This window comes from Aquarana catesbeiana, linkage group LG03 (genome assembly GCF_042186555.1).
Source record: "Aquarana catesbeiana isolate 2022-GZ linkage group LG03, ASM4218655v1, whole genome shotgun sequence".
NCBI lineage: Eukaryota > Metazoa > Chordata > Amphibia > Anura > Ranidae > Aquarana > Aquarana catesbeiana.
Window position 1 is genome coordinate 221,413,380 of NC_133326.1, and position 17,045 is coordinate 221,430,424.

General features: G+C 39.7%; 1 protein-coding gene across 6 annotated transcripts in view; it reads right to left on the reverse strand.

Annotated features, from left to right (window-relative positions):
• Positions 1–17,045, reverse strand: part of PTPRZ1 (protein tyrosine phosphatase receptor type Z1) — a 375,560-nt gene that overhangs the window by 224,959 nt on the left and 133,556 nt on the right. For all 6 annotated transcript variants that reach the window (XM_073619797.1, XM_073619802.1, XM_073619801.1 and 3 more), the window contains exon 3: positions 2,212–2,388. In XM_073619797.1, the coding sequence (XP_073475898.1) occupies positions 2,212–2,388 (177 nt within the window). The remainder of the gene's footprint in view (positions 1–2,211; positions 2,389–17,045) is intronic.

The following is a 17,045-nucleotide window of genomic DNA, read 5'->3' on the forward strand; positions in this document are numbered from 1 at the left end:
ACATCAGATCGAGGGCAGTAAATTTAGCAGTAGACCTCATCTGTAAAGCTAAAGTGGTAACCTGTAAAGGCTTTTAAAGGCTTTTTAAAATGTATGTAGTTTGTTGCCGCTGCACGTTTGTGCACAATTTTAAAGCATGTCGTGTTGTTAGCCATGTACTTGGCATAAGATCATTTTTTTTATTTCCTCAAACAATTGGGCAATATAGTGTGTTTTAGTGCATTCAAATTTAAAAAACTGTTTTTATCCCAAAAAATAGCTTTTTTTAAAATCGCTGCGCAAATACTGTGTGAAAAAAAATTTGCAACACCCACCATTTAATTCTGTAGGACCTTTGCTTTAAAAAAATATATAATGTTTGGGGGTTCAATGTAATTTTCTAGCAATTAATTTTTTCATGTAAACAAAAAGTGTCAGAACGGGCTTTGTCTTCAAGTGGTTAGAAGAGTGGGTGATGTGTGACATAAGCTTCTAATGTTGTGCATAAAATGCCAGGACAGTTCAACTCCCCCCCCCCAAATGACCCCTTTTTGGAAAGTAGGCACCCCAAGCTATTTGCTGATAGGCATGTTGAGTCCATGGAATATTTTATATTTTGTCACAAGTTTCGGGAAAAATCATAAACTTTTTTTTTTTTTTGCACAAAGTTGTCACTAAATATATTGCTATATTGCTCAAACATGCCATGGGCATATGTGAAATTACATCCCAAAATACATTCTGCTGCTTCTCCTGAGTATGGGGATACCACATGTGTGAGATTTTTTGGGAGCCTAGCCATGTACAGGATCCTGAAAACCAAACACTGCCTTCAGGCTTTCTAAGGGCGTAAAATGGTGATTTCACTTCCTCACTACCTATCACAGTTTCGGAGGCCCTGAAATGTCAAGATAGCACCCCCCCCCCCCCCCCAAATGACCCCATTTTGGAAGGTAGACACTTCAAACTATTTTCTGAGAGGCATGTTGAGTCCATGGAATGTTTTATATATTGCCACAAGTTTCTCTATGGCTGAATTTCCATGCTATAGACTTGCAGAGCTCTTGCTGTAGACTCACTACTGTAACTTTGCTCTTCCTAGAGACTTGCCACGCAAATTTGCTACAAATTGGAAAAGTGTCAACTGGAACCTGTGCTTCAAGTGCTTTGCAAGTATACAACTAGCCAGTGAGAATGTGCAACAAGTTAACAGACTTACAATTCAACACTGCCACACATTTGTGGTAGGTTATCCTTGCTATCTGGGTAGGAAACAGTGGGGATCACTGAAGGCATAGGAAAACACTAGAAGAGAACACAGAGGGTCCAGCGGATAGTGTGTGGAGGTTTTGCTTAAACACTGAGCAATACTCAAACTAGCCCTTTAATATGGTGCCTCCTCCATGATATGCTGAAAGCTGATGACCACACAGAAGAAAACACTGGGCACTGGAGTGTGGAACAAGGAAATGTGAAAGTAACAGCAATAACATGACCTTTCGCCAAAGAAACCTCTGTGGCTGACAGAAAACCAGGTACAAAGGAGAAACTTAATGTGAATAAATCAAATCACCAGCTCCAACTTACATTCACAAGTTCTTAGGCAACTTTGCTCAATTAAGCCCCATTCACACTGGAAGCGTTTAAAGGACATTTCTAAAGGCAAATAAATGCACGTGATGATTTTACAGCAGGTAAATGGGTCTGAATTCATTCATAAATATACCCTTCAGTGAATTATTTTTGGGGATTATTGTACTGATAGTGTCCTTCAACTATTTAACTAACTGCACACAAATCACTATTTTCCCAAATTATGCTCAACAATAAAAGTTTATAAAAACAATTGCATTCTTTTTAAATAAATGCTAAAAGAGGAAATTTTACTGGAGATTGAATTCATACTTCCCTCCCACTACAACACATATACAGTAAAACAGTTTAAATAGAACTGCTACTACCTGAAAATTTCCTGATGCCCATCTGTACATGTAGCAGACTCAGAGTCACCAATACAAGGTGAAACATGCAATTAAATTGTACTCAAGTAACTGTTAGATAATTTTGGGTTATCCAGCTCGAAGGTGCAAAGCCTCCAAACTACCTCAGGCAAAATAGAATTGTACATCTAATGCATACGTTGACAATTGCAGACTCTCTTCACATTCCACTGAGATAATAACTGTAATCTTCATAGTCTAGTGTAGTGAATCAAGAAAGAATAAAGCGTACCTGTTTTTCCTGTATTGCGAATTAAAGTATGATTGGACACTTGCTCCCAGCCTTGAAAAGTTAGTTTCTTGAGATTCATGTTCAGCTGTGTGAGATTCTCATCGATGTTGATGGGAGATTGTCTGGCACCATTGCATGCTGGATATTTTTTCATCCAATTTGTTTGGTTAAAGCTTTCTGTAAAAAAAAAAACAAAAAAAAAACCATAAATATAAACATTAGAATAACATTTTACATAAATCGCAATATTTTTTCTAGCATTGCAGTCAGTTGGGTTGTAATAATACTATAATAATAGTCCCTTGCCCTGATCACTAAAGGGTCAGTTCTTTTTCTCCACAGAAAGTGAACAATCCTTATACAATACATATCAATGCATAAATTGAGTATAGGTGACCACAACAGGATGCTGCCCATGCAGAAACGGGCCAGGAAAACTTGGTGATTTAGATGAGGGGAAGATGTTGCTAATATACCTACTGGCTCCCCAGCATAACTCTGTAGCCCTATAGTCTGAGGAGCAAAATAGAGGTAAATTAGAGTAAAAATGGTGTAAACATACCTTTGGAAAAAAATCTCAGCATTTCTAATAATTAAATTTTGTAAAATGATGTTATCTTATTTGTCTCTGAAGAAAATTTATTGATATACTGTATCTGCTACCAGATACAAGTCTGGTTTCCCTTTTGTTTTAGAATGGGCTACACAAATAAAGAGTAATGCCCCGTACACACGGTCGGATTTTCCGATGAAAAATGTGTGATAGGACCTTGTTGTTGGAAATTCTGACCGTGTGTAGGCTCCATCACACATTTTCCATCGGATTTTCCGACACACAAAGTTTGAGAGCAGGATATAAAATTTTCCGACAACAAAATCCGTTGTCGGAAATTCCGATCGTGTGTACACAAATCCGACGGACAAAGTGCCACGCATGCTCAGAATAAATAAAGAGATGAAAGCTATTGGCCACTGCCCCATTTATAGTCCCGACGTACGTGTTTTACGTCACCGCGTTTAGAACGATTGGATTTTCCAACAACTTTGTGTGACCATGTGTATGCAAGACAAGTTTGAGCCAACATCCGTCGGAAAAAATCCTAGGATTTCGTTGTCGGAATGTCCGAACAAAGTCCGATCGTGTGTACGGGGCATTACTTTGCAAAACTCAGTTTGCCTTTTGTCAAATGTACAAATTTACAGTTTATTATTATTTTTTTTAAATAAACCTTAGCACCATATGGCTTCTGAAATCTCAGTAGTTGATGAGGATATAGAAATAGAATATGGTTTTGGGATGTTTCCAGATTTGTGCTCTGCATTAAAAAGTACACTTACCAAAAAAATGTAACTGGGTGCTTAGCTAAGAATGGAGAGTTAGGCCCCTTTCACACTGGGGCAGGAGCGGCGTCGGCGGTAAAATGGCACTATTTTTAACGTCATTTTACCGTCGTGTTAGTGGCGGTATTCGCCCGCTAGTGGCGCGGTTTTACCCCTCTGCTAGTAGCCAAGAAAGGGTTAAAGCACCGCAAAGTGCTGCTGCAGCAGCACTATGCCGGCGGTATAGCCGAGCTGCCCCATTGATTTCAATGGGCAGGAGCGGTGAAGAAGCAGTGTATACACTGCTCCTTCACCACTCCAAAGATGCTGCTAGCAGGACTTTTTTTACCGTCCTGCCAGCGCACCGCTCCAGTGTGAAAGCCTTCGGGGCTTTCACACTGGAGACACAGCAGCTGCTCTTTTAGGGCACTTTGCAGGCACTATTTTTAGCGCTGTGGCACCTGCAAAGTGTCACAGTGTGAAAGGGGTATAAGAGAAACACTGGCTGCAGCTGCTCCCTGTAGCTGCTCTCTGTAGCTGCTCTCTGTAGCTGGTCTCTGTAGCTGCTCTCTGTAGCTGCTCTCTGTAGCTGCTCTCTGTAGCTGCTCCCTGTAGCTGCTCCCTGTAGCTGCTCTCTGTAGCTGCTCTCTGTAGCTGCTCTCTGTAGCTGCTCCCTGTAGCTGCTCCCTGTAGCTGCTCCCTGTAGCTGCTCTCTGTAGCTGGTCTCTGTAGCTGCTCTCTGTAGCTGCTCTCTGTAGCTGCTCCCTGTAGCTGCTCTCTGTAGCTGCTCTCTGTAGCTGCTCTCTGTAGCTGCTCTCTGTAGCTGGTCTCTGTAGCTGCTCCCTGTAGCTGCTCCCTGTAGCTGCTCCCTGTAGCTGCTCTCTGTAGCTGCTCTCTGTAGCTGGTCTCTGTAGCTGCTCTCTGTAGCTGCTCTCTGTAGCTGCTCTCTGTAGCTGCTCTCTGTAGCTGGTCTCTGTAGCTGCTCCCTGTAGCTGCTCCCTGTAGCTGCTCCCTGTAGCTGCTCTCTGTAGCTGCTCCCTGTAGCTGCTCCCTGTAGCTGCTCTCTGTAGCTGGTCTCTGTAGCTGGTCTTTGTAGCTGGTCTCTGTAGCTGGTCTCTGTAGCTGGTCTCTGTAGCTGCTCTCTGTAGCTGCTCTCTGTAGCTGGTCTCTGTAGCTGGTCTTTGTAGCTGGTCTCTGTAGCTGGTCTCTGTAGCTGCTCTCTGTAGCTGCTCCCTGTAGCTGCTCCCTGTAGCTGCTCTCTGTAGCTGGTCTCTGTAGCTGCTCTCTGTAGCTGCTCTCTGTAGCTGGTCTCTGTAGCTGCTCCCTGTAGCTGCTCCCTGTAGCTGCTCCCTGTAGCTGCTCTCTGTAGCTGCTCCCTGTAGCTGCTCCCTGTAGCTGCTCTCTGTAGCTGGTCTCTGTAGCTGGTCTTTGTAGCTGGTCTCTGTAGCTGGTCTCTGTAGCTGGTCTCTGTAGCTGCTCTCTGTAGCTGCTCTCTGTAGCTGCTCCCTGTAGCTGGTCTCTGTAGCTGCTCTCTGTAGCTGCTCTCTGTAGCTGCTGGCCTGTGGTGCTAAACTGGTTAACAGCTATATCAGAAAGAGGAGGGAGCTACTGTGCAGGAAGAGTTCAATACACTGAGTCAGGCAGTACTGCGGGAACTGTAGTCCAGAGGACAACGACTCTACTGTAATCTACAGTTTTTGAACTACATATTCTAATCCTTACCAATGCATTGGGTTCATTTACAACTAACCAGTCGTGTGTCTATTTCCTGGCACTAATTCACAAGTTAAAGGTATCTATGCTCACGTTCTTAGAATGGCTGTAGTAACTTTCATTTAACCAGGTGTGTCAGAGGGGCTGATGTTGTTCTTGGAGTCAGGGTGCAGAAAAGGAAACCCAAATTACCAAGCAGCTCTTTCGGTTGTAGAGCTATAAAAACCAACTCATTGTTATGATGACATACGTTCACACTAAATGGAAAGTAAAGGATTTGAAATTTCAAGGAACAGAGAATATAAAGTAAAACTTTTACACAGAGAGCACATTGTCCACTAATATAGTGGCTGTTACCTTGTTAACGGACTTCAGTTAAACTAAATTTGGGTTGAGTACAATTTTAATTTAATAATATTCTAAAGTTTGAACTGACGGTTGTTTTTGGTCAAACCAACACTGCACAATGGTTTGGGCTGGTTTGAGCACATTTGAGGCTCAAATTAAGCAAATAAGATTTCTTCCATAATGTTACAGCAGAATTCCTTAACTCTTATCCTATACCTCTAGGTCATACATCCTAGGATTCCTCAGGAGGGGTTTTCTCAGCTAAGCATACCCTCCTGCCCGCATGCCTCACCTAAGGGCAGATGGATTCTAGGAAGTAAAAGCTACATGAATCATCCGCCTTTACTCAAGATGGCTGCCCATGGCTGGCAATGCTAAGGGGTGTTTCTCAAAGTGATTTCTCATCAATATAAAGCATGGAGACATGGATAGATGGGTGAGTTATCTTTGAATATTAAAAATGAATTAAATAGTGTTTTCAGTTTGTAATGCTCAGATGTAGTTTCGTTCTGCTTTTAATACGTCAATTAATGTCTATCTCCGTGGAAGTGCTTTTTCAGTTTAATATTTGCAAAGCATACTCAAGTTTCTTTCTACACCTTAAGCTCATTTCAGAGATTTCATATTTCTTTTTAGGTACTTTTCTGCATCCTTTGTTGCCAAAGCCTTATGTTTCAGCTAGTGTTTACTCTTCAGAGCAATATTACATTTGTCAGGTTTAGAAAACTTGGCACAAATACTGCACACCATCAAGTTTTTTCACGTCTGTTTACTAAAGTCTTTAGTTTAAAAAGGATGTGATTAGCACACAATACATAGCCAAACAGAGCACAGAATAAAAGCTGGAACATTTGGTATTTCTACAGTTAAATTTATTTTTTTTCTGAGGAGAAAAGTCATATGAAAATGGCAGGATAGATATGTCTGGATGGTTTGTGAAAGATTTGTAAAGAATTAACTATGTTTGGAAAATGGAGTTATATATGTATTTTCATTACACACTTGGCAACCAACGTAGATTTATAAATGTCGTCTCAGCAAGTGGTTAACACCAGGATCAAGGCTGCAGCTATGATCCTAATATAATTGTTTTCAGCTGGCAACCAGCTTTCCTGTGGAAGTTATCCGCCCAATCATTTTACAGTGCTCCAAAGTCTCCCTCCCCCCCCCCCCCACTGATGTCCATAGCAGTTCCAGGGCAGGCCCAATCCTCTAGGGAGTTCCCCTATTTTCTCTGTGACGAAAGATACTTGAAGCAACAAGGATTTAATCACTTCAGGTCTCAGAGCCATAATTTCTTGGCTGACCCTTGATATCTCCATAAAGGGGACCAGTCATCTGCCCAATGCTGGGGGTTGTATAGTATAAGAGGGCGCTTGAACAAAACAATATAAAAAGAAAACACAATATTTAAGCAACGTTACAAATAAAGTGCAAAAAAGGGTTAATAATGCATATAAGGCACTAATATCTTAGTAATACATATAGTGCAAAGTGACAGAAAAAGTCCCAATGGATTTAAGTAGCAAGAGTGTCCATATACACTTGAAGTAGTTGGATCTTTATCCCGTCACCACTGGAAACAATCATGGAAAAACAAGGAACACCCAGTGGATAAAGGTAAGTAGCCTACTTACCAAACCACCATGACACCTTTAATTAAAAAGACAGGTCAGGTGGGGCTTTGACAGATTTAGGAACTGTCGCCTATACTGGTAGACACCAATAGGATAAGCCTAGGAAATCACTCCAATTCAGGATTGCTCAGAAAAAATAGAAAAAGCAGGACCTTAGTATAATTCCGTTTAATATTTAAAAAATACAATAAAAACAGCAAGTCAAGTGGCCTCATTACTCGGCACTGAAGGAAGACCACATGTAGTACCAGGTGGGTTGTGAAGCAGCCATCCCGCTCATACTGTATCTTGGCCGGCGTGCGTTCCGCCGCCTGGAGATGCAGAAACCGGAATTGGCTGGAAGTGAAAACGTTACCGGGATGCGCCTCGACGTACGTTTTGCCGTAATGTCATCTTCCCAATGCTATCACAAGGAGACTACATAAAAAATTGCAACAGCCTCCATTCTCCGGGGCCTCTGCGTTCACAAAATATATAATATTTGGGGGTTCTAAGTAATTTTCTTGCACAAAATGCTGATTTTAATATGTGTAAAAAAATAAAACAAATGGTAGGCAAGCAGTTCAATCTGCTGTAAAAGACTTGAAAATCTGAACTATAGTTATAGTAAACTGATATAGGACACTTGGGGTGCCTGCATGTAACTTTAGTTATCCTAAATATTTCCCAGAAGCCCTAAAAGCCAGGCTCCCTTTTATGAAAGAACTGATGTCCAGCATGACCTCTTCTACATTCCCACACTTTAGTGCTGATCATATGTCGGTTCATTTGACAGACAGTGAAGTATGGGTAGGTGTGGGCCAAAGCATTGACTTTTCTGGTAAGACAGTATTTGTATAATAAAAAAAATACCTTAAAAAGCTATAACATATAACTATATTATTTAAAATAGTAAAAATATTAAAACAAATCACTAAACATAGTATATGTTTATCAACTTGTATAGTGAATCAGTTTAGCAAACATATATAGAATCCATTCTTTAAAGATTCTTTGTAATATGTACTATCTTCATCGTCACTCTGGTGTGTACACCCTCACCGAATAGCCTTGGCCTCTAAATAAATAGGACTTTTTAGTCATGTTGTCTTTTTTAAATGATAGAATGGCATTCCTCCAGTATACTCTCCTCCAAATTGTAGGCTGATTTAAAATAGAGTATCTCCATCATTCTTCCTCTCAATTTTTAAAAAACAAACAAAAAACCTCTTATTGCATAAATTCACCCACATGCTTAAGGGGTGATTTACCCGACCCGCAGACTGCAACTTTAACATCGCAGCAAGCCGCCTTCCCCCTTCCCTCTGCTACCTTTATCACACAAGACGAGAAACGTAACAGGTCCGGACAAAGGGCAGGACCTTTTGCGTTAAGAAGCGGGTGATTGGTTACTAGGCAGGGGGGCGGTCCCAGCAATAAATCACCTGCCTTTCACTTTAAAAGTCCCGCCCTTTGTCCAGACCTGCCATGCTTTGCGTCTTGTGTGATTAAGGTAGCAGAGGGGAGGGGGAGTGCTGTGGTGTTATAGAAGGGGCGGCAGTGTAATATCGATGGGGGGAGTCTGTTATGGGGGGATCTGTGATGGGGGAATCTGTTAGTGGGGGGGTCTGGTATGGGGGAGTCAGTTATGAGTGAGTCTGTGATGAGGGGGATCTGTGATGGGGGAGTCTGTTATGGGGGAGTCTGTTATGGGGGAGTCTGTTATGGGGGAGTCTGTGATGGGGGAGTCTGTGATAGGGGAGTCTGTGATAGGGGAGTCTGTGATAGGGGGAGTCTGATATGGGGGATCTGTTATAGGGGGAGTATGTGATGGGGGAATCTGTGATCAGGGTAGTCTGTTATGGGGGGGTCTGTGATGGGGAAGTCTGATATGGGGGGATCTGTGATGGGGGAGTCTGTTATGGGGGATCTGTTATGGGGGAATCTGTTATGGGGAGATCTGTGGTGGGGGGAGTCTGTAATGGGGGGATCTCTGATGGGGAGATCTATTATGGCGGAGTCTGTTATGGGGGATCTGTGATGGGGGGAGTCTGTGATGGGGGGAGTCTGTTATGGGGGAATCTGTGATGGGGAAATCTGTGGTTGGGGTAGTCTGTGATGGGGGCTCTGTGATGGGGGGCCTGTTATGGGGGGTCTGTGATGTGGGGGGATCTGATATGGGGGCTTTTTCATGGGGGAATCTAGGATGGGGGGTGAATCTGTGATGGAGAGGAGTCTGTGATGGGGAGGGGGGTTCTGTGATGAGGGGGGTCTGTGATGGGGGGATCTGTGATGGGGAGGGGTTCAGTGATGAGGGGAGTCTGTGAAATACTAATACGTTTATATTGATTAAAATTGTTCTTTATTTTAAATATTGATTTGTTTTTTTTTCCCTGTTTTTTGCACTACAAATAAGATATGTGCATAGTAATTCATTCCTATTTTTTTAAACTATAGTCTGGCCCCCCAACAGTCTGAGGGAAATTTGCGAAATATGTTAATGTCCCATAAAGCTGGCAATCCATATTCTGTACAAAATGTTTCTCAACTCCAATGCTCAAGTACCCCCAACAGGTCATGTTTTCAGGTTTTCCATTATTTTGCACAGGTGATTTGATCAGTTTCACTGCCTTAGTAATTACCACAGCCATTTCATCTGAGGGAAATCCTGAAAACATGACCTGTTGGGGGTACTTGAGGACCGAAGTTGAGAAACATTGCTGTAACATATATATAATGATTTATTATTATCTGTGTTATAAATAAAGTGATTGAGATTATATTTAGGAAGGTGTAACCCGGTACAGAAAACAGTTTAAGTCTAACTAGAAACCATCTAGGTGTTCCTAATTAAGTTGATCATAGCATGGCTTCTCAACACAATCTTCCAACAACATAGATAATTGTCTTTCCCTTTCTGTGTTTATCACATAATAGCCATTAAGCTTTATTCATCTTATTATCTTAGGTTATTCTTGTCTGAATATGCATGTTCAGCTTTATTTTTTTAAAACATAAAAGGGGATAACTCTATCAGATGGCTCCACTGATTCTTTAGCGAGCTTAAAAAGAAAATACATGTCTTTGCTCTACAGAGCAACTATTCAGTTAGATGGACATTATAATAACCACTCCTATTTTTGTAGTTTTACCTCCACTTTATAGAGTGGATATGTACTAGCTTTTGACTAAACTGCCCATGGCATTCTGTCAATTAACAGACTTCCACATCTCTATACTTATTCCAGGTTTAGCAATAAAGCCAAAGTATTGAATGTCCCTTAGGGAACTACAGTATAATCCCTAAAAGCAGAGGTCTGTAATGGCAGCCTTCATTATTTTCTTTGACATGACTTTCATATTTTAACACACTTCCTCTTCCATATTTTTAATATTATATTTAATGTACATATTTATAGATTTGATAAGCTTTTTGCATTTCAAGCTGCCAACTTCTTGATGTCTCTGCATATTTGTCATCTGCTGCTTGCTATCACCGTGGTGTTTATAAGATCATTCTCTGATGTAACAAAGCTCTTGCTTGTTTTACAGCTTGCTACCTTAATTTCATCTTATTGACTACTCTGCCTAATACGTTGATGTGGAAAGTATAAGTCTCATAAAGTCAATTTATGTCTTACCCTCTCATTTTGTCATATGCTGGCTGATCCCCATTGTGGATTTTGCTTTGATTTATCCATAAGCAATCTATGAATTATACGGTTCCAGTATTCAGACAGCTAAAGATTTGCGTTATCATTGTGTTCTAATGTACAGTTTGTATATATGCTGCACTTCTGGTTAGATTACAAATTACCACCTAGATTGATTATGAGTCTTTAGGTGTGCTGAGTGCTGGGCCCTACTTAGTTTTAAGAGTTAAGGTTGTAATAAATATGACAATAAAAGTGATATTGTTTTATGCATTATAGAGTGTATGGTACATTTTGTAATAGCGTTAAAAGATCCATTGTAAACTTTATATCTGTTTATTCAGTGTCTCTGGATCATAACCCATGCTGACACATGACATTTCTATTGGATATTGTTTTGGATAAACCTTTGGGTGAATAGGAGGTATTAAATTATTCAAGTTCATTTATAGATCTGCAACTACAGTAAGCTCTCAGTGTCTTAGAATAAGTATCCCATGTCTCTCCTAACAACTGTTGAGATAAGATATTAATTATGCAGGCAAAACAGTGTTTTTAAAAAGTTGACTAAGGCTGGATTCACATCTATGCAGTTTTAGTGCTTTTGCATTTTTCAGATTTGCACTACAGTCCAGTTAACATTGTTTCCTATGGAACACGTTCTGTAGTGCAAATCTGCAAAATGCAAAAAGCACTAAAAATGCATAGGTGTGAATCCAGCCTTACTCATAGGCGTTGATTTATTAAAAATTATTCACAAAAAACATTGCTGGGGTTAACCCTACCCATCTTATTATGACAGGTTTCCCAACAATGCATTACTATTAATCAAGGGCACGAGGAGTAGAGATTCTTAAAGAGAAGGCTGATTTGTAATTTCAAGTTTATAGGCTATTTTGCACAGGTGATTTGATCAGTTTTACTGCCTTAGTAATTACCACAGCCATTTCATCTGAGGGAAATCCTGAAAACATGACCTGTTAGGGGTACTTGAGGACTGGAGTTGAGAAACATTGCTGTAACATATATATAATTATTTATTATTATCGGAGTTATAAATAAAGTGATTGAGATTATATTTAGGAAGGTGTAACCTGGTACAGAAAACAGTTTAAGTCTAATTAGAAACCGCCTAATTAAGTTGATCATAGCATGCCTTCTCAACACAATCTTCAACAACATAGATAATTGTCTTTCCCTTTCTGTGTTTATCACACATTTCATAATAGCCATTAAGCTTTATTCATCTTATTATCTTAGGTTATTTTTGTCTTAATTTGCATGTTCAGCTTTCTTAACCTTTGCTTTATTTCTTTTAAACATACAAGGGGATAACCAGGTAAATCTGTCTCTCCTAACAACTGTTGAGATAAGATATGAATTATGCAGGCAAAACATTGTTTTTAAAAATCTGACTAACTCATAGGCGTTGATTTATTAAAAATGATGAAAAAAAAAAAGAAAACATTGCTGATTCCTAATTTGTAATTTCAAGTTTATAGGCTTAGAAATTTAGTCTGTACAGCTAAACTGAAAACTAGCATACCACATCTGTATATGACAGCATCCTGCTGTCACTGCTTGCTAAGGAAGCAGTGTGTGCTTGCATCTGCTCTGTCCCTAGGATCCACTGACATCAGCAAGTAACCAAAGAGACGGGGCAGTGGTGATATCACTGCGTAAATATGGCCATTGGCCATATTTGGGCAGTGACATTGACCCCCTCATGTAGAGGTCATGTTGTCTGGGCATGGTTCAGGAGAGGGAGTGCATGCCCCCCCCATGTTCCTTTCCTAGCCAGGCTGCATGCTAGGGGGACTTCTCACTTGTTTTTTTTTTTTGGTTTTCGTAACCCCTAAAATCTTTACCAGTCACTAAGGACCTAGTATGGATTTCCTGGGGGATCTTACCCTTTTTTTGTACCCCTTAAAATCCACATGAGCCTTAATAGGGCCTGGTATGCATTTTCCCTAAACATTTTTTTAAACTTTTGCTGTAGGATGTGCTAAAGCAAAAGTGACAATTAATGATACCGTTCAAATTGCTGGCAAATTAAACATAATTGCCAGCTTCTTAAAATTAAAAATTTTTAATTTGACAAATTTGGCTCCCATTGAGGTTTAGTTTTGGGACCGTTACATTGCAAACCGTTATTTTTATAGAGATTGGCATTTGAGATAATTGGGATTTAATTTGGTATTAAAAGTACCATTTCTCTCTTTGCAGCTACTGTATGTAGTGGAATAGTCTCCTACAAGATGTCTCAGACTTACAGGCTGACCTGCATGCACAGTGTGATCTACATGGCAAATTGGTTCTATCTCTTCTATTTCCAACACGGTGCCCTCCTTTCGCTCAACCACTCCAACAAGTATTCCAACAGTTTCACGTAAACTGTCCTTACCTTCCAATCCCACTCAGGATATTTTTTTAGTCCCAGGACAGGAACAGACCTCAATCCCCTCATCAAGCCTAGTTACAATATAAATTCAAGAACTGTAGTGCCGGAACAAGATGATTCCCTTAATGTTGTAAATCTGTCCCAGTATCCCCTCACTGATTTAGAGAAAAATATTTTAAGTAGGCGTCTCAGTTTCTGCCCAAATGAGGACATAGATAAGTTTGAGGCAATTAAGGACATCCAGTTGTTTGCGAGAAAAATGATTCTCAAACAACTGTATGCCAAAAACACAAAAGAAAAAACACAACAAAGACCCCAAGAAATACAAGCCATAAATAACCTTATCTCTCTATTGGAGGAGAACGACCCTCACCCAGACCTCATTGATCGTATCGATCTAGAACATCTTTTGCAGAAGCTTGATCAATCATCATCCTCTAGCTTTCAAAATATCCCTATCAAAAATAAAAATAAAAAGAAGTCTGACAAATTCCCGGCATTGAGCCTCAATGCTAATGTTCAGGCATTTGTCAATCTTACCATGAACGAAATTAAAAATCTTAAAATCGAACGGGGCAGGAGGAGGAGCCTAGCGGAGCAGACATGCATTGTTAGAGCTCCACACCGCTGAGGAGAGAAGAGAAGGACAAAGCGGAGCCTGCAGGCTCAAAAGGTATCCATTTGAACCTTTTTGCCCCAGAGAACAAACTGTGAAAGTTTGGGAAGGAAATATGGTACTGGGAGGAAACCGTGGCAGAAATAAAAATCACCTCACAAAGAGCTCACAGGCACTCACTGCAGCTGAAGCAGCTCCAGTCACCTCACAAGATACAGCATCAGGGCGCTCTCACAGACAGAAAATGTCACAGCAAGACTCTCCATTTGAGTCAGATACAGAACAAATCCTCTCACAAACTTCTCCACAAGCCTCCTCAGTATCCCCAGTAATATTATTACAATTTGAAAAGATGCTTCATAAGGCTTTAAAACAAACCTCAGACCAAATAACAAAAAGCCTAACCAAAGAAATAAGAGAGCTGGGAAACCGCACCGCAGCCTTAGAAATAAAAATCGATGAAATTGAAATTACAACCCAAGAAAATATAACAGAATTGGAACAATTAAAAAAAGAGACTTTAATACTTCAAACTAAGCTCGAAGATTACGAAAATAGAGCCAGACGTTCAAACTTGCGCATAAGGGGAATACCTGAAACTGTGACAGACCTGCAATCTACCATTACTGCTCTATTACAAGAACTAAAGCCAGATATCCCTATTGAACGTTTAGAACTGGACAGAGTACACAGAGCCCTCACAGCCAAAAAGAAAGATGGACCCCCACGTGATATAATCACAAAATTTCATTATTACAGAACGAAAGAACAAATACTAATTGCTGCAAGAGAAAAAAAGGAACTTAATTTTCAAGGACACAATTATCAAATTTTTGCTGACCTATCCCAACTTACTATTACTAAAAGACGATCCATGAAACCCCAACTAATGGAACTGCAACGCCACAACATTATGTATCAATGGGGCTTCCCCTTTTCAGTCAGATTTAACCACCAAGGTACAATTTACAGAAGCAGATCAGCAGATGAACTACAACAAACCCTTTTAAAATTAAATCTGACAGAACCCACAAGCAGCAACACTCCCACACGCAGAAGAATGGCATCATCTTCACCTTCAGGCAGCACCCAGAAAATTCCAGAACAAAATGGGAATCATCATTCTCACAAAAGAGGCCGTTATGCCACATCATCCATGGACCAAGAAGATTCAATGGACTGACATCCTAATTCCTGATATCTCTTCATTTATTATACTAAGAGATGGTTCTCTATAAAAAACCTGTATTTATAACTGAATGTAACTGCATTCTGATAGTCACACACTGTGTGGGATCATGTTACATTCCAGTTATATTTCTTATTACTTCTGATTCATATAGCCTTAGAATATATAAGTGAAATAAGGAAATTCTTGTTCAGTTATATATTATCAGGTAATAACAATAGATTTATTACTTTTTAGGACAAATATGTTCAATAATCCAGAAGTAATGGAAGCTTTTTCTTTCTTTTCTTAAAACAAATATATTATTACCTAACTAGTTCCTAGAATTATGTTTTTGTTTATTCTAATCTGAAGCAATACAACCTCAATTTTATGAGTTAACATATCTAAACAGTTACATATGAATAAAATATGTAATTGTTTACTCTAAAAGGGTTAAAATCCCAAAATATTTCAAACTATCTTCATCAATACCAAAGTTATTAACAGTACCTTTCTAACTGAATTATTTAGCCTAGGGCAAGACTAACCATATACAACCACCCTGGAATAAATAATTTCAACAAAAACTATATTCTGCACTCCAATTAATGAAACATCATTTTGATGTCTTTTGACATAGCACTTCTCTCCTGTAAGCGGAAGATCCGTGTACCCCATTAGCCCTCCTCATTCTCCCAACCATATTATGTGGGAGTGTGACGAAGGCACTTATTCCCCTGAGAGAGATATTTATTCTCTTTCACGGGTAAATTGTGATTACTTGCAAAAAATAATTTATAAAATGTATCATCTAATCTCATATGTTTTTTGTTTACTCTTTACTCCAGAATTCACTGGTTTCTTTTCTATCTATTCATCTCTTCAGTCCACACAGGTTGATCTGCGCAGTCAGCTCTGTATAACAAAAAGTAAGTCAAAACTATTTGATCTATTGCCATGGCACCACTAAATATACTTTCCCTGAATGTTCAGGGAATAAATGTCCCTCAAAAAAGGACCAAAGCCTTCCGTACTTTCCATAACAAGAAGGCTCACATAGTATGCCTCCAAGAAACACACTTCACCAAAGATTCTACTCCAAAATATATTTCTCCTTTTTATCAACAAATTTACACGGCTTCTGCCTGTACCAAGCAAAGGGGAACTCTAATTGCATTTCACCGATCCACACCATTCACCTTATCATCAGAAATTAAAGACCCAGAAGGTAGATACCTGATACTCATGGGTTATATAATGGATACAGCAATCGCGGTGATTTCCTACTACGCTCCTAACAAACAACCTACACCATTCCTCTCACATATATTACAAGTGATTAATACACACAAAATAGGAACAGTGATAATGTGTGGGGATTCGAACCAGGTCCTCCTCCCATTTCTAGATAAATCACCTTTTACACCATCCAAAATAACCTCTAGATTACCTTTTTCTCAACTTCTTTCCAAATACAATCTGGTAGATTCGTGGAGAGAAAGTAACCCAATGAAAAAGAAATTCACTTATTTCTCGCACCCTCATCAAACCTTCACCAGAATAGATCATATTTTTCTAACAATAGGAATGATACCAGAAATTATTGCATCAGATATAATTCCGATTCCGTGGTCTGACCATAATGCAGTATACACTACTATAGCCTCAGCCATACCAAAAGCGCATGACCCAACGTGGTACTTACCGGACATAATGCTCAAACACCCACTACATCAGATGGCCATTGAACAAGCTTTAAAGGAATACATATCAATTAATAATACAACAGACATCTCCCCAATAACACTGTGGGAAGCTCATAAGCCTGTCTTGCGTGGTACAATACAAAGACAAATGGCACTATTTAAACGGGAACGCAAAAATCTAGCAAAAAAACTAGAACTCAATTTTAATGCAGCCTACATATCATTTCAAGATAATCCATCTCAGAGTACAAAATCTCATCTGGAAAAATCTAGATTGGAATACGATCTAT